This window comes from Plectropomus leopardus, chromosome 21, assembly GCF_026936395.1.
Source record: "Plectropomus leopardus strain MGB_pleo_1.0 chromosome 21, ASM2693639v1, whole genome shotgun sequence".
NCBI classification, from domain to species: Eukaryota; Metazoa; Chordata; class Actinopteri; order Perciformes; family Serranidae; genus Plectropomus; species Plectropomus leopardus.
Window position 1 is genome coordinate 27,047,165 of NC_142196.1, and position 23,028 is coordinate 27,070,192.

The window sequence follows — 23,028 nt, forward strand, 5'->3', positions numbered from 1 at the left end:
AAGACGAAGTCGTAATTTTACAAGAATAATGTTGTAATTTTACGAGAAAAAAAGACATAATTTTGCGAGAGAGGGGATGTTATATTATGGAAATAGACGTATTGCCAGCAAAACAGGCGAGTGCACAGGCAGCCTCTGACTTTTTTTTCTGTCTTGTAAAATTGCAACTTAACTCCCATATTACGACTTTATTTTCATAAAATTATGAGTTTTTTCTTGTAAAATTACAATATTTTTTCTCATAAAACTGCGACTTTATTCTCATAATATTACGACTTTTTTTTCTCATAGTATGATGAAAAAAATTCCCTTGATGTGGCTCTAAAATTCCATCATAAAAATTAGGTTAATGTTGCTTAAAAAGACAGTTCCCCCAAAATCAAAAATACTTTTTTCCCTCTTACCTGCAGCACTGCCGGTGCTTTGGTGTGAGCTGGCGTACGGTCATAACGACAGGCCTTTGTGCACGATATCGTGCACATATCGTTTTGTCACATGATCAAATAGACTTGACTTCGGACAACATCAACACGCATATTACCCAGCAATCATCACTGTATATTTACAGTATAGGACAAAAATACCATACAAAATAAGAAATTATCTGTATCTATTTCTATTGCAGTTATTTTATTGTGTATGTAAAAAATGTGTTATATTTAATATTAGATTTCTACTGACGGTTTAACAAAAAAAAAAAAAAAGTAAACCATGACACAAGGTGGGTTTCCATTAGGGATTTGGCCAAAATACTAAAATATCTGAATCTGAACAAGATTTATTGCATGGCAGGTTTCTGCTCTCGAGGAATTTTCTTTCATTTTTCTTGGTGCATAATTTAAAGATATACTAAAAATAATATTAAAAGATGTAAATAAAAGTAAGGCAAAGTACAGCAACACTCAAAACATAAATATATATAGAAAAATAACAATAAAAATATGGCAATGATGCTTTAAAGGACTATAAAATTTAATTATGCTCTATATATGTATGTATGTGTATCTAATAAAATTTATGTAATGTAAATATATCTTATTTATTGATTTCAAATCAACTTAGGAAATTAGTATTTTTACTTTCACTTTTAGAGGACATTAACACGATATGAATGAATTAGTTGCTAAACTTTGACTTAACTCATCAAAATCAGTTTCTAAAGAAATCAGCATATAAGCCGACTTTCAATCACACGTTTCGCATTCATCTCTCTTCTCTCTGCATGTTAGGAGTTGTTTCTTTTGATCACAACAAAAAACATAATGAATATCAACTCTATTCTTTTTCCCTCTGCAGTTAATTTAACGAGGTCACTGCTTTGTGCTTTTTATAAAACCAAGGACGCAAAGATTTCTGCTTTTCTTTGCTCTTAAATTCCAAAACTTCTTGTTATTTTGTGTGATGAGTCATTCTGTTGGAGGAGGCGGTGAAAAAAAAGATTTTATTCATGCCTTTCTGAATAAAAGCAGTCATTCTAAAACCCGATGTCAGGGGTGATAACCATAAATTAAGCGCTGCCCTGTTTGAGACAATATTTCGGTGGCCAGGTGTGTTTAAAGGTGTTTTTCCTACACTGTTTTATCCTCTAATGTTTCACCTGTTGCTTCAGTGTTTTCTGATCTGTTCATCTTGTTGCTTCCTGTCAGTGTTTCTTTGACTTTCTTCTCTTTCAGAACACAAACTCATATTTCTGTTAAAGTATCAGTATTTAAACTTTGCATGTCCACACATTTTGTGACCGCCGAGGAAACGTCGACCTCTTTGTTTCTGTCATTCATCAGTATTACTGACAGTTTCACAGTCAGCGTCCTGCACAAACTTCCCTCTGCACCGAGAGACATGAGGACAATCACAACACCTAAACCTGAGCAAATGAGCTTGACTTCTTTCTCAAAAACACAGAAAGAAGTTGCAAGAAAATTACCTGAAATTAACCAAAAAAGAAAAGTTTGGTTTTTTTTAATATGAAAAGGCATGGCATCATGACAAAAACCAGTCATTTAAAGGGTTAAAATTCTGAAAAGGTATGAATATTTGATATTCATGATTAGGACTGACGTAAATAATGTCGATGAAAGCAGAAAATAATAATAATGTAAAGTATTTTTGAAAGCTTGATTTCTAAAGTAATAAGTAAGATTAAAGGGTTTATAATGAAAGTGAATTTAATTTTTAGAAATTAACTAATTTAATCCAATGAATCACTTTGTGCACTTTGTACAATATGATACGATAGATTAGGATATGATACGTTACGATACATTACCATACAATACAATACAATATGATACCGTACGATACGATACAATACGACACAATATGTTACGGTATGATACGATAGATTAGGATACGATACGTGACGTTACATTACCATATGATACAATACAATATGATACGGTACGATACGACACAATGTTACGGTACAATACGATAGATTAGGATACGATACGTTACGATACATTACCATATGATACAATACAATACGATACGACACAATATGTTACATTATAATACAATAGATGAGGATATGATACGTTATGATACATTACCATACGAAACAATACATTATGATACGGTACGGTACGATATAATACGATACACTTTAAACACGTTTTCCTGATTATTATTAATTTATTGACTTATTGATTTATCGTTTGTGTGTGTGTGTCTGTGTGTGTGTAACACTGTCTCGTGTGTGGCGGCGCAGGTGGTCGTGAACGCTCTGATCGGGGCGATTCCCTCCATCATGAACGTGCTGCTCGTCTGTCTCATCTTCTGGCTCATCTTCAGCATCATGGGCGTCAACCTGTTCGCCGGCAAGTTCGGCCGCTGCGTCAACCGCACGGGCCACATCTACGAGTCGTCCTTCATCAACAACAAGTCCGAGTGCGAGGCGCTCAACGACACCTCGCTCTTCTACTGGACCAAGGTCAAGGTCAACTTTGACAACGTGGGGGCCGGATACCTCGCTCTGCTGCAAGTGGTGAGTGACGGCGCCCGCTCAGTTTAAAACTCATGGTTCGAAAACTGTGTGGTCTCTTCGAAGGCCATGTTTAGACGAGAAGAAAGTGAATACAGACCTTTCTGAAGGCTTTTGTTTACAACTTGAAAAAGTATTTCTAACGTTTTTGAATGCACAGTGTTTACAAATTTTAGTACTTTTACTTTGAGTTTTCCATTTCATGCAACTTTAACCTACTTCAGTACATTTTGCATGCAAATATCGCACTTTTTACTTCACTACGTTAATGTGACGGCTTTAATTTCAGTTTGCAGATTCAGATTATTAATGCAAACTATAAATCTGATAAATAAAAGAGATTTTGCAGCTGAGGCTGCAGATGAAGATGTGAATCTGTTTTTGCACAAAACATTTGCAGAGAAGCTGAAGTGAAGGCGCAGAGCGAAACTGCTGCACGACAGCTTGAAAACAAATTAAACCCGAGCGTCTCCTCCGCAGCCCGTAGGAGGATTGACTTTTCTGCCCGTCCCCCTCCCCTCGCTCCCCTCCGTCTTTTCTTTCCTTCCGTCCATTTGCTGTCTCAGCCTTAATTTTCCTCCCACACCTGTTCTCCGTCGCTCCCACTTTTGACTTTTCCGCTGCTGCGCTCTCCCTCCCTCTCCGACTCTTTGTCTCCATTTGTCGTGTTGGCTTTTATTTCCTTCCGCTGACTTCTCTCTCGCTGACTCGCTCGCCGTCTCTCCCCTCTTTCATTTAATACCTTTCCATTCAGTTCAGCTTGTATAATACATATGACCAGTCGAGGAGTGACTACTCACACTGAAGTACAATTTTTCGTATTTTCATTTTATGCTACTTTATACTCATTCTCCTCTACATCTCGGAGGTAAATTAAATTTTTTTTACTGTTAATGAGATAAAATGGCCCCTGACAGGGGACCCGGTGACCGTCCAACCGTTTTCTAATTCACAATAAAAATGAAAAAATTCACGCTGGAAAATGTTTGTCTACTTTTAGTATCCATAAGGTGGCAGAGTGCAGAAAACAGCATCAGAATAGAGCTTGTTGATAAAAAAAAATCCTAGAAATGTCCCAAAATCCTAGAAATGTCCCAAAATCCTAAAAACGTAGTAAACTTCTAGAAACATCCTAAAATCCTGGAAATATCCTAAACTCTCAAAAAATGTTCTTAAATCTGAGAAATGTCCTAAAATCTTAGAAATATCCTAGCGATGTCCTCAAATGCTGAAAATGCAGAAAATGTCCTCAAATCCTAGAAATATCCCAAAATCCTAGAAATATCCTCAAATATTGAAAATGTCTTAAATTCCTGAAAATGGCCAAAAATCTTAGAAATGTCCCAAAATCCTGGAAAGCATCCTAAACTCAGAGCAACACCCTAAAATCCAAAAAATGTCCTGATATTTTCTAATTTATGGAGGTGCTGTGATCAGCTGGTAAATGGTGGACAGACAAAAATCAAACTGAGCACTAAATAAACCATGATAATAATAGTCCACCTGAGAGGTTTTATTATTATTTATTCATTATAACGTCATATATCATCAGAATGAGCTCCTGTACAGTTGATCGGTGTTGTACACAGTGGTTTATATATTAATACCGTTAATGTTTATGTGGTTCTTTAAACATGAATAATTCATGACGTACAACAGTAATCGATAAGAAACGTTTTAGCAGCTCTCTTTGAAGTATTACAGACGATTTGATGTATTAATTGTCAAGGTCGCATTAAAACTTTAGGAGGAAACATTTTAAAGTTCGAGCGTCTTTAGTTTCTGCACTGTGACGTATATCAGAGGGAAATGGAATATTTGATCAGCTTTCGATAGAGATTTAAATGCCTTTTTGTATGAAGTAAAAGTATTTAAGAAAATCCTCTTAGAATATAAAGTAACAATAGTAAATGAATAATGAATGAAAAATGAATCATCAATTAATGTAAAAATAAAAAACAACAAGACTGAAAACGGGAGAATTAAATTAATGTGGGGAAAAATTAATATGGACCTGAATAAAAAGTAAACATAAATCAATAAAAATGTCATAAAATAATTGCAATGAATAAATTAAATAAATGCATCAAATAAACCAAAAAATTAGAGAAGTAAATGAATGGAAATAAAAGTCTATAAATAAACCAGTTTATAAAGAAAAGTAAAATCATAAATGATTAAATAAAAATAAATACATCAAATAAATGAAGTCAATAAATGGAAATAAATGGATGAAAAGAGGAAAATGTCTTAATATGATATGTAACAGAAAAATAAAATTAAATGGCAGTAATAAAGTAAAACACAATTGAATAAAATAAAATGCAAAAAAATTAAATAGAAAAACAATCATCACTTAATGTAAAAAATGTATCAAGACAAAAGAAATTAGCAAATATATATATAAAAAAATTTAAATCTTATGAAACAATTGTTTTTTTAAAGGAAAAAAGAAAAAACTTAAAAAATGTAAAGTAAAGAACCATCGGGAAACAAAGAAGATGGACTAAAGATTTATATCTGCATACAGCTCTATTATAATGTGTCATAAATCATTTATTATATGTTCTAATACATGTTAAATAAAATGTTAAATAATATTATCACTGTTTATACCCTTTGTAGATTTCTCAGTTTTCTTTTTTTTGTTTTTTTTTCTCTTGTTTCTGATTTCCATCTTTCCTTTTTTTCTCACTCTGCATCACTTTATTTTCCTCGTCCGTTTCTTGCCTCGTCTCTCTTTCGCCCTCCCTCCCGTCTCTCCATCATCTGTTATTAAACACAACATGAACAAAGCCAATTATACAGCCCCTTCCTCCTCCTCCTCCTCCTCCTCCTCCTCCTCCTCCCTTTCCATCTCTCCATCACTCCCCTCCTTCCTCTGTTTCTCCTTCTTTATTTCTCTCTCTCTTTTCCTTCTCGCTCTCTGTCGCCCACCACGGGAGTCCTGAGAGCCTCCAATCAATCAGCGTCTGAGAGGCTTTTATTTTTAGAGCGACTCCAGCCAAGTGGGAGGGAAACGGAGAGACGGAGGGAGGGAAAAAAGTACAAGTGGAGTAAGAAAATTAAAGTTCAAACGGCGAATGGGGAGAGAGAAACAGCAGAGAGATGGAGGGATGGAGAGGGATAATGACAGGTGTGGGAGGAGAAGGACGGAGATGGAGAAAAGATGCAGAAAAATAAAAATACGGAGAGGAAGACGGGAGAAAAAGAGGGATGTAGAAAAAGAGGTGAAGAAGTTTGATGCTACTTGAGAGTTGTCAGACTCTGGTCGCCTCGGCAACAAGTCGCCTCTCTGCGTGTTTGGCTGGTCGGCGTGGCAACGGTTGGCGGGGGCAACCCGTCCATTAGCATCTGGAAATAGCTGCAAAAACGACGCAGGGAGAGTTCACTGAGCTCAGGGTGTGCGGACGTCTGAGTTATCGGTTTATTAATGTTATTATCAAACCATTTAACGTCCGAATCAAGTAAAGAGCAGTAGATTTTTATTTCCTTGGGACTATAATAACAAAAATGTAACACCCACAACCGTGATACAAATCTGCAGCTTTTAATTTAATAATCCCACAAACATAATGCATTTCCCACAAATGTAACAGCAGCTGCCTACTACAAACGTACTTTGAAACTTCCTGCAAATGTCCAGAAAAGACATCGATATAGTACATAGTATAGATGTCTTTTGTGGTCGTCATACAGATGTCCTTTCTGGACATTTGCAGGAAATTGCATATTATGTTTGTAGTGAGAACTGCAACTATGTTTGCTGACAAAAAAGAAAAAAACACAAAACAAATAATTACAAAACAACCACATAACAAAAAAAATCACAAAAAAACACACAACAACCACAAAACAAACAAATAAAACACACAATCAAATAAAAAACAAACCACAAAAAAACAAAAACAAAAAACTCAAAATAATCACATAACAAAACAAAAAAACAAAAACAAAGGCGTAAAACAACCACGAAACAAAACAAAACAGAGACAAAGAAATAAAACCTCCACAAAGGCGTATCACTTAAACAACATCGTTTAGTGTGTATATAGTGTCAGATTTCTATTTTTTATCTGTCTTATGCGTGGCATCGTTAATCTGGATTTAATTTTTCTGTCTGAGCCCACCATCTTTTACAGCATGCCCCCCTCTTGCTCACATCTGACAGGCCATAATAATAGCAGGTGGTAACCCGTGGCGACGAGCTGAATTCAGGTGTGAGTGATGGACGGCGGGCGCCCACTCAAAGTAAAGTTTTCCCATTCAAATCTTTTTTTTTTTTTTACTTCCAGCTGCTTTTTCCTCTTCATTTATTTTTTTTTAACCTCAATCATCTGAGGAGGAAGGAAGTCCATAAAAGGACTTGTTGATGTTTCATTGAGAAAAACACGGCGGCAGCTGCTGCGTTTCCATGGCGCTCTGACTCTCTCTGGCTGCTCATATTCTGCTAAAAGTGCAGGAAATGTGCAGGACGTCGTCTTGGTGACGTGCGAGCAGAAAACACTCGACACGCACAGAAACCGCAAAACAGGAGCTCCACGCCTCTTTATCATTATTAAAGTCTTTGGAGCTGAAGATTATTAAATAAGAGAACGAGCGGGTCAATGGCTGAAAAATACCCAGACTGATACACTATGAGGACAAAAGTATATGGACGCCCCTACTCTATTCTTTTTAAACTGTTATATGAAACAAAATATGAATATTTCCATTTGTGAATGAGTTATTCAATTAACAAGAGGGAAAAAAGGAAAAACTTCACAGATAAATCCACAGATACATCATCTGTTAAATACATATTTAAATTAAACAGTAATGATGAAAATAACGAACATTTAATGGTTTCATTCTGTGACGCTGAGACTGATTTTGCCACTAGTGCAAAAAAGTTGTTATGTTATATTTTTATTTATTTATTGTACTATTTTACCAGTCAACATAATATTATACACTTGGTCACTATTTAATCTTTTTTTTTGTTTGTTTGTTTCCTAGGCGACCTTCAAAGGCTGGATGGAGATCATGTACGCAGCGGTGGATTCACGAGCTGTAAGTTAAAAAGAAAAGTTGCTCCTTGTCTGTTTTCAACCCCAGATAGATATTAAAAATAATTTTTTTTTTTTTAAAAAGTTCAAATTGATAAACCACTGTGAGTTTCTTCAGTTAAGATTATATTCAGTAATTACACATGAAAATGTTTTCTTGAACTAAATTTAAGATAAAAGATAAGGTGAGGTCATGTCAGATTAAAAGAGTGAAATTTGGTCAAATAAAAGTTTTTAATTAGACAAACATTTAGGGACAGATGGGTGAAGAAGTTTAAAACATTAGAAATTAATTTCACACTGAATTAAAAAAATACAAAACAATGGAAGAAAATAAAAAATAAAAAAAGATTTTGAATTGGATGTGAAGTAAAAAAATTAAAAGAGTATTTTGGTAAAATGAAGATGAGACAATGAGAGAGGCTGAAGGAGGAAAAATAATAAAGAGCAGCAGGTTGTGTATTATAGTGACGATGATTGTGTGTGTGTGTGTGTGTGTGTGTGTGTGTGTGTGTGTGTGTGTGTGGGTGTGTGTGTGTGTGTGTGTGTGTGTGTGTGTGTGTTTCTGTCAGGTGGAGGAGCAGCCGATCAAAGAGATCAATCTCTACATGTATCTGTACTTTGTCATCTTCATCATCTTCGGCTCCTTCTTCACCCTCAACCTCTTCATCGGCGTCATCATCGACAACTTCAACCAGCAGAAACGGAAGATAAGTACCAACGGAAAATATCAACACGTTATTTTTAATTATTTTTTTGATTGTTCATAAAGTTTTATATAAGAAGCTTCTACAAGTTATTATTTTTATTTTTATTTTTATTTTTATTTTTATTTTTATTTTTATTTTTATTTTTATTTTTATTGCAATGAAAGGTCATATCAAACCTCAGATATTTTATTTACTTTTTTTAATTTATTTTTTTAAGTTTTTATAAAAAAAAATTTATTATTATTATTATTATTATTATTATTATTATTGCAATGACAGGTCATACCAGGACCTTACATTACAATAATATGTGTATTATTAAAGTGGGCTCTATAAGGGTTACGGAGATAAAGTCGTGAACTTGTTGAAAATAACGGAGTTGTTGTTGTTTGTTTGTTTGTTTACTTAGGAGGACAGGACATCTTCATGACGGAGGAGCAGAAGAAATATTACAACGCCATGAAGAAACTCGGCTCCAAGAAACCCCAGAAGCCGATTCCCCGACCGATGGTACAAACGCAGCGCTCACTGCAGAAACACACACACACACACACACACGCACACACGCGCACACACACACACACACACACGTCCAAACAGGGAAACACGTGTGTGTTCAATAATTCACATATTCAGATTTCAGTTAAAAGTCTTTTCGGTTTTTACAATTTATGAGTAGAGCAAATTTTAAAAACATGTGAACCAAAGAGAAGTTTAAAAGTACAAAAAAATCTTCTTTATAGAAATAAGAAAGGGTTTTGGGTTTTTTTAATTTAAAGGGCAAAGTTGAAGAAACTGGAAGAGAACAGTGAGTGGAGATACATTTCGAGCAGCAGAGCGATGATTTGGACATAATTGTGGTGCTCTAGAAATGTATACTTTATTGAATTAGTTAAAAAAAAAAGCATTTAACTGAAAACAGAAAAAATATTTTTTTATTTATTTTTGTGTGTTAATTTATTCAATCATTCATCATTTATTTATTTATACAGTCATACATTTATTTAGTTCTTTATTATACATTCATACATTTATTTAGTTCTTTATTATACATTCATACATTTATTTAGTTCTTTATTATACATTCATACATTTATTAATTTTTTTATTTAGACATTTATGCATATATTTATACATTTATTCAATCATTCATCATTTATACATTTATACAAATATTTAGTTATTTATTTATACATTCATACATTTATCTAATTCTTTATTTAGACATTTATGCATATATTTATACATTTATTCAATCATTCATCATTTATACATTCATACATTTATTTAATTATTTATTTATACATTTATTTATAAATTTAAACATTTATTTTTTCATGCATTCATATATTTATTTAATTATTTATTTGTACATTCATACATTTATTTAATTATTTATTTATACATTTATACATATATATTTTTACATTTATTCAATTGCCATTTTTTTGTCGTGTTGTTTCAAACTAGATTAGATGAAATCAATAATAATTAAAAGAAGAGGAGAACGTGCTTGAGCTGAATGTTTATTGAGAAAACGTCTGCAGAACTCTCTGCAGGGCTTCTTCTTCGACCTGGTGGGGAAGCAGGTGTTCGACATCATCATCATGGTGCTGATCCTGTTCAACATGATCACCATGATGGTGGAGACGGACGAGCAGTCGCCTCAGATGGAGTACATCCTCAACAACATCAACCTGGCCTTCATCATCGTCTTCACCATCGAGTGCCTCATCAAGATCGTGGGGCTGCGCTGCTACTTCTTCACCGTCGGCTGGAACATCTTCGACTTCGTGGTCGTCATCCTCTCCATCGTCGGTGAGTTCAAACAAAACTCAGAAGAGCTCAGAGCAGAGTGAAATGGAAGATGGAGAAAAACTAAAATACTAAAAGTTGTTTAACATGCCAATATTTTCAGAACAACACGCAGCTCCTGCGGTGCTTTGTTGGTTTTCAGCAGCAAATATAAGCTGTGCAAAATCAGCTGTGCACATTTATTATGGTGCATATGGTAATTTGTTTTTGCATCATGATGCACAATCTGAGCCCGACGGGAAATGTGCCAGAAAATTTAAAATGAATAAAAACAGCTAAAGGTGTTATATACACCTGACTTTAATCACATTAAATCATTTAATTAATTTCATTTACCAACAAATATTACCGCTGAAGGCAACTTCCTGATGCTCTGCACAAAAGACAAATGTTATCAGGAGTTAATAGTTTAAAATGAATCAGCTGCTTTTACATGAATGCAGAATCATCTGTGAGATCAGATATAACAGTCTAACAGTCACAGGGGACATTTGTAACACTTTAATAACATTTTAATGATAAAACACTCATTTTTTATTTGGGATTTACTGCAGCTTTTTAACTGTTAACTTTTTGAAACCTGGATCGACGTCAAGCCTTTTGACCCTTTAAGCAAAATTGTATTATTTCTTTGGAAAACATGGATAAAAAAGGCAGCGACGGACTTGGCAGGAAATATATCACAAATTGCAAAAAAAAATTAGTAAAAGGTGACATGAAAATTACCTAAAATTTAGTTTTAAAATAAGAGGGGAGGATTACTAGAATATTAGCAAAAAATGTTCAATAAATAATTTTGTATTGAAAATATTATATTATATTATATTATATTATATTATATTATATTATATTATATTATATTATATTATATTATATTATATTATATTAACATGATTGAAAAAACAAAAAATGTGTACATACAACATTAATATTTTGTACTTATACTGAAGTAAAGGATCTGAATACTTCAGTGTGTGTGTGTGTGTGTGTGTGTGTGAGAGAGAGAGTGTGTGTGTGGTGTAATGTCTGCCTGACACTTGTCTGCCAACAAAGTGACCATCCTGGTGGCCTTGATGTTTACCCTGCACCAAGGTCCTGTGTGGTCATACACACCACACAAACACACACACACACACACACACACACACACACACACACACACACACACACACAGAGGAGTCCACGGAGGCAGCACACACCAACCTAAACAGATAATTTAGCTATCAGTGTTGTGACAAGATTGTGTATGTGTGTGTAATTAAATGTGTGTGTGTGTGTGTGTGTGTGTGTGTGTGTGTGTGTGTGTGTGTGTGTGCCACGCACACGCTCGGGACGAGGCTGCCCGGGGGAGGTGAAGGTAACAGCAGCAATCAGAGCTGCCAGAGGGCGGTCCCTGGAGACAAATCAAACATGATTGACCTGTTACATCAGTGTGTGTGTGTGTGTGTGTGTGTGTGTGTGTGTGTGTGTGTGTGTGTGTGTGTGTGTGTGTGTGTGTGAGGGAGATGTCCGGGTGTGTGTGGGGGGGTGTGGAGTTGATGTACGACGTGCTGGTGATTCCCTCTCGACTCCCCCCTGCTCATCCCTTCCATCAGCCATAACTCAGCGGCGGTGGACGGCTGAGAGATGGAGGTGTGTGTGTGTGTGTGTGTGTGTGTGTGTGTGTGTGTGTGTGTGTGTGTGTGTGTGTGAGGTGACAGGCCGGCTCCTCTCCGAGTTTATCTTTCCCGGATAACAAGGAAAAGAGGGATGAATTACAGTGTTTGACTGGCTGTGTGAGCGGAGCTCGGCTCGGCCCTCCAATCACTCAGGCTGTAATCACAGCAGAGCCGCCGCACGCAGACGCACGTCTCCACACGGAGAACTTTCAGATGATGTAACTCACACCCACGTCCTCAAAAAGGACAAAATCTTGGTCAACTAATAGTCTTCGGCTAATCAGTTTCAGCCAATAAATCCAGAAAACTGTCCCTCTTGTGTCAGCGTCTCTGCAGAGGAAATCAGTCCCACAGGATGATCTCTAAATAATATCTTCTGTGTTCATTTTTTAAAATTAATTTACCTTTTCGATACTCACAAATTTAGATTAAAAAAAAAGTTTTGGAATTTCAAGAGAAAAATATTTTCAGGTTGCTCACATTATCTAATAATCTAATAATTTAGTTTAGTATTGGAAAATAATAAATATTGGAAATAAGAGAATAAATACTATAATTACTCAAATTCAATTGATCAAATTATTTTCAAATAATTTAAATTTCATAATTAAAAAAAACATGTTGCTTGAATTTAATGGTTCAAATTCAGAGCTAAAAGTTTCAGTTTTCAGAATTAAAAATAAATAAATTCATGTTGCTCACATTCAACTGATCGAATTATAACTATAAAAAATCAAATTTCAGAATAAAAAATGATAATAAATTCATGTTGCACAAATTCAATTGATCAGATTAGAATCTATAATCATTATTTTAAAAAAACATATTCATGTTTATCAAATGATCAAATTGAAATCTAAAAATTCAAATTTCATCATTGAAAAAATAAGTTCATGTTGCTCCAATGCGACTGATCAAATTAAAATAAAAAAAAAATCAAATAATGTTATCAAAAAAATAAATAAATAAATTCATGTAATTCAATTATTCAAATTCAGATGTAGAAATTTAAGTATTAAAAATTACAAATAAAAAAACTGTCAAATTTTATTTGCTAAAATTCGATTCCCTGTCCCGTCCAGGGTCGTCCAGATGTTGCTGTTATGTTGAAGTTTTGAGATCTTAATTTTAATGATTGAATTTGGGCAGCCAGGATGTTTTTTTTGTTTTGTTTTGTTTTTAATTCTGAAGCTTGAATTTTCAGTTCGCAAAACTTCAGCTCGCAAATTTAACTCTTCACAGAGGAAATCTGAGTTTTAATTGGACTCAAACTCTAACCGCCCATAAAATATTGGCTAATCTGCAGGTCTACATGATAAAAATGTGTAAAAGTACTCATGACGTACTTATTTTCTTGTGTTTTCCAGGTATCGTGCTGGCTGACATCATCGAGAAGTACTTTGTATCGCCGACGCTGTTCCGAGTGATCCGATTGGCCCGAATCGGACGGATCCTGCGTCTCATCAGAGGCGCCAAGGGCATCCGGACGTTACTGTTCGCCCTCATGATGTCCCTCCCCGCCCTCTTCAACATCGGGCTGCTCCTCTTCCTCGTCATGTTCATCTACGCCATCTTCGGCATGGCCAACTTCGCCTACGTGAAACGCCAGGCGGGCATTGACGACATGTTCAACTTCGAGACGTTCGGGAACAGCATGATCTGTTTGTTCCAGATCACCACGTCGGCCGGCTGGGACAGCCTGCTGAGCCCCATCCTCAACAACTCGCCCGAGGAGTGCAACCCCAACATCCCGCACACCGGCACCACCGTGCGCGGGAACTGCGGAAACCCGTCGGTCGGCATCACCTTCTTCGTCACCTACATCATCATCTCCTTCCTCATCGTGGTCAACATGTACATCGCCATCATCCTGGAGAACTTCAGCGTGGCCACGGAGGAGAGCACCGAGCCGCTGAGCGAGGACGACTTCGAGATGTTCTACGAGGTTTGGGAGAAGTTCGATCCAGAGGCCACGCAGTTCATCGAGTACGCCAAGCTGTCCGACTTCGCCGACTCTTTATCGGAGCCGCTGCGCATCAGCAAGCCGAACAAGATCAAACTGATCTCCATGGACCTGCCCATGGTCAGCGGGGACAAGATCCACTGCCTGGACATCCTCTTTGCCTTCACGAAGCGCGTCCTGGGCGAGTCGGGCGAGATGGACGCCCTCAAGCAGCAGATGGAGGAGAAGTTCATGATGGCGAACCCGTCTAAGATCTCCTACGAGCCGATCACGACGACTCTGCGACGAAAACAGGAAGAAGTCTCCGCAACGGTGATCCAGAGGTGCTACCGGCGACACCTGGTGCGGCGGCAGATGAAAGCCGCCTCCTACTTGTACCGTCAGATCACCACGCCTCGGCACGCCGGGGACGAAGGCGAGGAGGGCGTGTTTGGGGAGGACGCGCCGGAGAAAGAAGGGCTCATCGCCGCCATGATGAGAGAAAACTACGGCTCGAGTCTGTTAGGCATGGAGCGCTCCGAGACTATTTCCTCCACCTCGTCCCCGCCGTCTTACGACAGCGTGACGCGAGCCACGTCGGAGATCTTTCACCCGCTCGCCGCCAAGACAGAAACATTAGCTGTCGACACCGCGGGCAGCGAGCCGAGCGAACAATCGGACAGACGGGAGGAGGCGTAGCGGGAACCAAAAAAAAGCAAAAAAATCTAAGAAATGAGGATGTCCTCGTTTTGGGGGTTTGTTTTTGTTTACTGAATGTACCTGAGGGACGCCGAGCAGAGACGCGAGCGAGGAACTGCAGCGAATAAAATATTTACTACCTTTAATGTTATTTCCTGTCGCCCGGCGAGATTCCAGGACTCGTTTTTCGGAGTTTCTTAAAAGGGAAGCAGAAAAAACTGCAGAGCGGGAAAACCTGTCTGCCTTTTGTCGGAGTCAAAGACAGAAGAGCCCGTCGAGCTCTCGGCGCTCCGGTGACGACCGAGGGTTCGGACTGACCTTTGGCCCCATTTACAGGAGGTCAACACAACTATATCAGATGTATCCATCATTTATTGGCGTGGGGGGTTTGTGCCTTCCCAACAGTTGATCAATATTCTCAGAGTACGCCCGGCTGATAGAGTGACGGTGTTCCCGGCGGCGTTTCTCGACAGTCGCCGGCTTTCCGCGCGACTCAGACTCAAGAGAGGAGGGATGACGATTTAAAAACATGTTTTTCGTAGTAAAAGTATAACTTTGTTGATGTTACCAGTCTTTTAATAGCGGTACGATTATTACAGTTTTTTATATTTTTTAGAGTAAGTCGAAGAAGAAAAAACAAAAACAAAGCAGTCTCTCTCTTTTCGACTTTTGGAGCGGCTCTGAGAAAGTGGCTGAACTGCCACGCTGTGATAGACGAGAGGAGAGGGTGCGGTCAGGACAAAAGAAAACAAGGAAAAAATGAAACTTCATCTGTTTTTTTGGCAGTTTTGCACTTTTACGTTTACACGTGCTGTCACTTTACGGCACCCGGGCAAAGACACGTTGAAAAGACAAAAGGGGGCCGGAGGTGTTTTTATTTTTCCTCTGAAAATCTTTGAGATAACACCAAAAAAAAAATAAAAATACAAGTGCACAATGAGATTTTTCTACACGGCCTCGGACTCTTCCAACATGTGTTTTGCCCCGGTGGTGAACATCCTCGTGTCCGTCAGTTTTCACGCCGCGGGTTGATTTGTCTAAAAGTCCTTCTCGAACAAAATACTCAAGAAACTGGAGGCAAAAGTAAAAAATCCCGATAAGTTGTCAAAAGTTGAGTTAAATCGAATGAAACTTTGCTTTATCAATTTGTTCTTTTTGCCTTAACTCAAAAAAATTTAACTGAGATTTCCTTAAACAAAAAAAATCTACTCATGAAACATTTCATATCATAATTACGGAAGCCCAAAGACGCGAGTGAAAAAATACATTATTTTCTAAGTTGAGTCTAAATTGTTTTCTCTTTTGCGTTTTTCGTAAAAAAAAAACAAAAAACAAAGGTTAATTAACAAAGGATCATTTTTAAGTTACTTTAAAAAAAACTGCATAAAAGGTTAATTTAATCCTTTTTAAAACCAGTGGGGCACTTCAGCCTCTTGTGGCTGACGTGAGTATTACAACAACAAACACTTTTTTTTCACATTTTACAGATTTTTAAAATTTTAATTAATTATAAAAGTATTCCATCAAAAACTGGAAATACTCTTTTTCACTTGTTTTACAGATTAAGGGTAAAAAATGTTGCCAGAAAAAAAAAATTAAGAAGAATTGTTTTAGCAAAAACTTTCTCCTTTTTTTACCTCCTGTTTCACAGATGAAAAAAAATATAATAACTTATAGAAATTATACTTATACACTTATAGAAATTATCCCAGAAAAAAAAAACTTCACTTAAGAATTTTTTCCCACCTGTTTTAAAAATATAAAGTATCTTCAGAAATTATACTGAGAAAAACTTTATTTATTCACTTGTTCTACAGATAAAAAAAAATATAAAGTGACTTAAAATAAATTATCCTGGAAAAAAAAATTTCCAGCTCTCTCACTGACAAAAAAAAGTAAGTCATAAAAATTATTGCAGCATATTATTCAACTGGCAAAACTTTTTTTCCCACCAGTTTCACAGATTGAAAAAAAGAAAATAACTTCTTTTTTTTTTTTTATTTGGAAAAACTTTTTCCCAAAAGTCTGTTGAATCAAAAAAAGTAACTAACCTCGAAAAATTGCAAAAAAAAACAAACAATTAAAACAATTTAGATCAGACTTAAAAAGGATCACCAGAATTTTTGTTTCTCACTCGACTCTCGGGGCTTCCGTACGTAACACCTCAGGTTAATTTATTTTTTTCAAAGCAGCTTAAATAAGGTTTAGCGCAGATAAAGGACCAGACGAGCAAAGGCAAAGATACAAATAGTATAATTTTATTTTTTAACATTTTTTTCCAACTGAATAAATAAATCTATCCACGCGGGAATCACCTGTTAATGTCGTTCCTCTGCCGGAGGATTAAACGTAGCTGAACGAACTTTTCACAGTCGACTTTTATGACAAATCACCCGCTCTCATTATGTATCCGTCCGGTCTGAGCTCGGCTCGGCTCGGCTCGGCTCGGATCTGAACCCAAAGTTTCAAACGCGAACGGGCTGAAGATCTTCGAGGTGTCAACCGGCTGCGACCAAACCGGAGTGCGACAATCAACTCGGCACATCAGCATCAGGATTTCAACATGTTTATTTTTCTGAAAAGCTCACGCCGCGTTTGATCCAAACGCTGAAAAAACCGCTGCTTTTCAAAACGACATTTCTCTCAGTTTATTGGTTCGTTTCTAAATGTTGCAAAAAACAGGCGAGATGTTGCAAATCAGAAATCATGATTTAAGGAGGAATTAAAATCGAGATTTCTCTCCAATAATTTCATTCCCAAACAAAAAGAAACGCTTTGCAGTAACCCTTTAAAACCTGGATCACTTTTTTCTTTGGACACCTGGCACATGTATTTAACCCTTTAAACCCTGAGCTAAATGACTTTGATTTCTTCCTCGGAAACATGAGGGGAAAAAAGGCAATTTGCAGCTTGGCAGAAATATCACGCGAGATGCAAAATTTTGTAGATTTAGATTTTTTATTTTGAAAAAGCTAGGAAAAAATGTGCAGAAAAGTATTTATAATTATCAGAATTGCATATTTAAAATTATGTTTCAGAATCAATATTACTTTTAAAGCACTTTATATCAGGTCATTTCCTTGTTTTTGTTACTTTCTTTTTTTTTGCTATTTTTCATGTAATTTTTTTGTAACATTTTACTAATTTCTTGGTCATTTTTGAGGTAATTTTATTCGTTCTTCTCATGCTTTTTTTAAATTTTTTTAAGAAATCAAGCCCATTCGCTCAGGTTTTAAAAGGTTTGATGTGGACTTCAAAACTCTTTAAATCATGCATTTTAAAATGTAACAAATCCCGATCGTATAATTACTGAAATTCGGCGATTAATCACTAAAACTAAAACAAATTATTGTTTGACGGCCCTCAATAAAATATTGTGACAGATGTGACAGAGTGCGCAAAAAAACCCCAAAATGTGGCATGTGTCTGAGCTCAAAAAAGTTCAGTCTGCGTTCAACAAAATATAGAAACTACAGAGAAGTAATTCAAGAAGAGCTGCAGCAGATTTTTCCAGAAGTTTTGGTGTGACGACGCGAAAAGCTTTTCAGTTTCATTTTTTCCACTAAATCATTCGAAGAGTTTCATTTCAAATGTGGAGAAATAAATTCTGATACTAATTTTCGGGCCATTTTCTAGTTTAGTTTCTTGAAATTGAAAATGAAATAGATGGTTTGAATAATTTGACAAATGTAAATTTCTAGTGCAGATAAAACAAAAATATTTCTGCCAATAATGCAAAAAAAACAAAAAAAGACATTTTACCGAAAAAAAAGAAATTATTTCTTTTAACTGAGAAAAAAAAACTGAAATCATAAAAGTTGATTTAATTTTGAGTCAAAACAAACTTTTATAGTCAAATAAACTTAACTGTATTTTAATTCAGTTGTACTTAAATCATTTTAAGTTTATTTAACTATTAAAGTTTATTTGTTTTGAATGATGAAAAAAATTAACCTCAACTTTTCTTCTCAAATTCAGTCAACTTAAAATTTTAAGTCAGCTCAGACAAAGTTTTTAAGTTGAAACATTTTCGTTTTATCACCTTTGAAATGACTCTTCAAATCAAACCACCGTGTTATTTATTTATTTATTTATTGACTTTATTTTCTGGTTGATTTCTTTATTTTATTTAAGTCGTTTTTTTTATCGATTATTTTTTGCACGCTTTAGCTGGAGGAGAAGCGGAGCGAGACGGCTCTTTATCCATTTTGCACAGAGAAACAAACAAAAAAAACAAACCGCGTCTAGCAATAACGGTTTGCCGACACCTTTTAAAGCGAGTTCTTCAGAAAACGCTCGACCTCGCGGAGGCGTTTTCTCACTGCGCGAATCCGCGGAGTCGTGTCTGAAAAATGCACAACAACACTCGGAGGCGAACTCTGATCCGTTTTTTTTCTCGCAGCACTGACGGCGTTGTCGTCGCAGACGCGCGGCCCGATACGGCGGCGCGCTGCAACGCGGCGTCGCGGCTGGTTTTTACGGAGACGACGTGTCAAAGTGTGTGTGCGTGTGTGTACAGTTCGGTCTGCTTTGATCTCAATATTTCGAACAACCTCTCTCTCTCTCTCTCCGTCTCTGTTGTCGTGGTCACCCGAGGGATCTTTACTAAACGCTTTACTAGACTAATTTTAAAAATTTAAAAAGAGAAAAAAAAAATTACTGGCACCGTCTGGACTCTATTTCTACTAGATTCTATTGAGAATAGATAACCATATAAACTAGGTAAATACTTAAGACACTGCTGAACTCTGCTGCGAGGCGTTTTTCAGGTTGCAGTTGTGCTGAAGGGCTGTTTTCAGTAGCAATAGACCCAGAGTGTGCCTGCTACATACGAACCCCAACACTCCAAGCCATGCTTTCCCATTGGTTGATTGATCATGTGATTGATTGGTGGACTGGCTGAGTCTTTGATTTTGGCAGACTGAGTGATTCTTTGATTGGTTTTGACCCTTTAGTTGGTCGCTTGATTGATTGATTGATTGATTGACTGGTGAAATGATTCTTATGCTTTTTTGATATTGAACGAGGTTCGCGGTCCCCCGCCGCCACCCCTCCGTCACCGCTGTGGCTCTTCCTCATCAGGATAAGAAACACAAACAGCACAGAGAGCTGATTGGCTGGTTGAAGTCTGAATTTTTAACTTTTAAACGGTCAAAAAAGGTTCAGATTCACTAAAGTTTGTCGGGGAAAAAAATGTGCATTTTGCCGATAGTTTAACAGATGACTCTTAGAAATGCGCTCTGTTTGATTTTTTTGCAGTACTGTGAGTGGCCACTAGGGTTGGGATTTTACCCGATTTTATGACTCCATCCCTGTTAGAAATACAACGATGTCGCTGTAAAAAAGGTTTTGGAGGCAGAATCCTGCTGGAAATGCAGCAATATTTTTTTAAAAAAAGTGCCTTTTGAAGGCACTATTCCCGGTTAAAATACACTGATGTCTCCGTAAAAAAAAATACCACTTTTCATGGCGTTATCCCCATTAGAAACACAGTGATGTCGTTTCGTTGCACGACTCTCTCTGGAAAAGCAACTATGTCTGTAGAATAAAACACAACAGGATTTTGCGGCACAATCCTGCTGGAAATGCAGCAAAATTTAAAAAAAACGTACAAATCAGCTGGCCACCCTCACTAAAACTCGAGAGGCGGCTTAGCATAGAGCGAAAACACGACACTCGTGTTTGCATCCGTTACATTTAACCATCCAAACGGTACAAAATTGACGAAAATTTCTGATTATTGACTTTTCTGCATGAAGAGGGAATTAAAATGCGTCAGAGAATCGATTCTTAGTGTCCGCTGGTGCAAATTAACACGAGACTGACTGTTTTGTCTGTATCCACTTCTTTTAATGCATCTATGTTTCGCAGTGTCACTATTTAGGACTCTGCAGAGGACGTAAAATGCACGTTGTTGCCCTCACAGTGTAACTTTGGTGAATCTGGACCTCGGACTCTGGTTTTGTACTGAGCACAAACACAGTCAACATTTGCTGTCACCATCCGGACAGTAAACAGAGTCTGTTCACCTGAAGACCGACGTCAGCTCTCCTGAACTTCACTCTGACTGCTCACCGCCGGCTGAACGAGGCGGAAAAAGACGGATTTAACAAAAAAAATAACCCCGACACATCTCAGCAGGAAAAAACACGAGCAAAAACAACCATATTTTGGAGGAAAACCGGCGTGTTTGCTCTGAGCTGTGGGTCAGTCCATGTGGTGCTACCAAGGGGGGTGTTTGGAAGAGTCCATATTAACATCGGAAGAAAGGGGGGTGTTAAAAAGAAACTGAATATCTCTTCTCCTTCCTGCCTTCTTTTACCCGTCTCGAAACCAAAAGCTGCTTCGTCACCTTCAAAACAAAAACATCTACGGATCCAAGACGGAGGAAAAATGCACAGAAAACAGTTTCATTGTTCATTATTATTACTATTGTTACTATTAACTGTGTGATAAATGCAATACAACAGTTCTGTAAACAGGCGGCGAGTGATGCTGTATCTAATTTACAGTACGAGGAAAACAACGATGATGTTTTCACCTTCTTCGTCGTCATGGGTTTGGTTTTTTTTCCAGGCATCCTCTCACTGCTTTAACCACCGTCGCCCCGTTTACACCGCAACTGGTTTCACAACGGTTGTCAAACTGGTTTTGTCCGGCTTCATATCAGTCCCCCCGGAAACCTCATATCTCAAGAAAGTTGCCTTTTTTTTTTTTTCAGGAACAGAGGGGAGAATACGTCGAATGTTTCCCCTCCTCGCATCTCACGAGTCGTCTTTTATTCCAGACGAAATTGGGAAATTTCTCTCATTTCAAGACAAAAATCATGTCGGAAAGTAAAAATCGAGTTGGAGATAAGAGGTTTCTTGATACAAGTAGTTTTATTGTTTTTTTTTACTGGAAAAAGTGGAGTCCACGTCACAGTCGGAGGGTGGAAACCTTGTAACTCCAAAGATTTAACCTTAAAAAATGGAAAAGAAAGGGAAAATTTCCCAAAATCCTCAAACTTAAATGAAGAAAAACAAGAAAATGTAACCCTTTAAATTCCAAAATTGAGTGTTTTCTTACCGTAATTGATTTTTTTCAAATGTGTAATCTTTTACATATTTTTAAAAGTATATTGTGCAGAATTTTCCTTAAAAAAAACAAAGAATAAATGAATTCCTCTTAACCCTTTAACATCTGCTCAGCTGTTTGGCAGAGCACATTTTGAGTTTCTTTTTTTTTTAACCCTTTAAATCCTGAACACATTGGCTTGACATCTTTCCAAAAACATGGGAAGAAGGTTAAGAGCAGTGAAAGGAAAACTGACCCAAAATTACCTGAAAATTAAAAAAAAGAAAAAAAAGAAGGAAAAACAAATAAGTAAATAACTGTGAGGAAGTTCTTCAAAATGTATGATTATGCTGTAACACAATTTTAAATATGCATAAATTAATTATAAATATAGTAATAAATATAATTGTCCCTTTTTTTTGCCATTATTACTTTTAAGCCACTTTTTAATAATTTCCTGTAGATTTTTGGGTAATTGCTTGTTGCTTATTTAAGTTGCTTTTTGCCTTCTTCACACATTTTTGAAAGAAATTTTCTCAGGTTTCAAAGGGTTAATCATTACTTACATTAGTACTTAAAGTGTGGCGGTGTATTTATCTGCACAGACGCCTCAATTTTCAGATTTTCTTCTTATTTTCTGTGTTTTGGGGCGTTTATGGACATTTATGAGGCACACAAAAGAGAAAGGACGAAAATCTCAAATAAAGCGCAGCGAAAAAGCTGCAACAGGCTTTGACTTTGCAACACCGCTTACAAACAGTCGCCAAAAATTCCTGCATAATATACTTTTAGAGTCTAAATGATCCAAAAATGAGTTACAAGGTTTTCCCGCGACCTCGGCGGTTCTCTCGCTCTGCAGCCGTCGGCCAAAGCCGGTGAAACCTCGGTGTAAAGGAGGCGAAAGCCGTGCCTCAGTGACCCCACCTTGGTGTTTTAGAGACAATAATAATAACTACGATGATCATGATATGAATATATATAAATATATATATACTTTTTAGTACTTTGAGTTGAAATACTTTTTAGTATTTTGCAAATACATGTCTCTGTATATAAAACAAAAGCCTCCTGTAATAAACGAGAGAAAAATTTAATACTGAATCTGTTTTTGTGGGTTTGA

At 36.7% G+C, this 23,028-nt stretch overlaps 1 protein-coding gene across 1 annotated transcript in view; it reads left to right on the forward strand.

Annotated features, from left to right (window-relative positions):
* The window catches only part of LOC121960950 (sodium channel protein type 5 subunit alpha-like), a 216,091-nt gene extending 193,089 nt beyond the window's left edge, over nucleotides 1–23,002 (forward strand). The window contains exons 30-35 of the mRNA XM_088071892.1: nucleotides 2,708–2,983; nucleotides 7,979–8,032; nucleotides 8,601–8,742; nucleotides 9,148–9,248; nucleotides 10,286–10,556; nucleotides 13,579–23,002. Coding sequence (XP_087928018.1) covers nucleotides 2,708–2,983; nucleotides 7,979–8,032; nucleotides 8,601–8,742; nucleotides 9,148–9,248; nucleotides 10,286–10,556; nucleotides 13,579–14,852 — 2,118 coding nt within the window. The 3' untranslated portion in view covers nucleotides 14,853–23,002. The remainder of the gene's footprint in view (nucleotides 1–2,707; nucleotides 2,984–7,978; nucleotides 8,033–8,600; nucleotides 8,743–9,147; nucleotides 9,249–10,285; nucleotides 10,557–13,578) is intronic.
* Nucleotides 23,003–23,028: the final 26 nt, after the last annotated feature.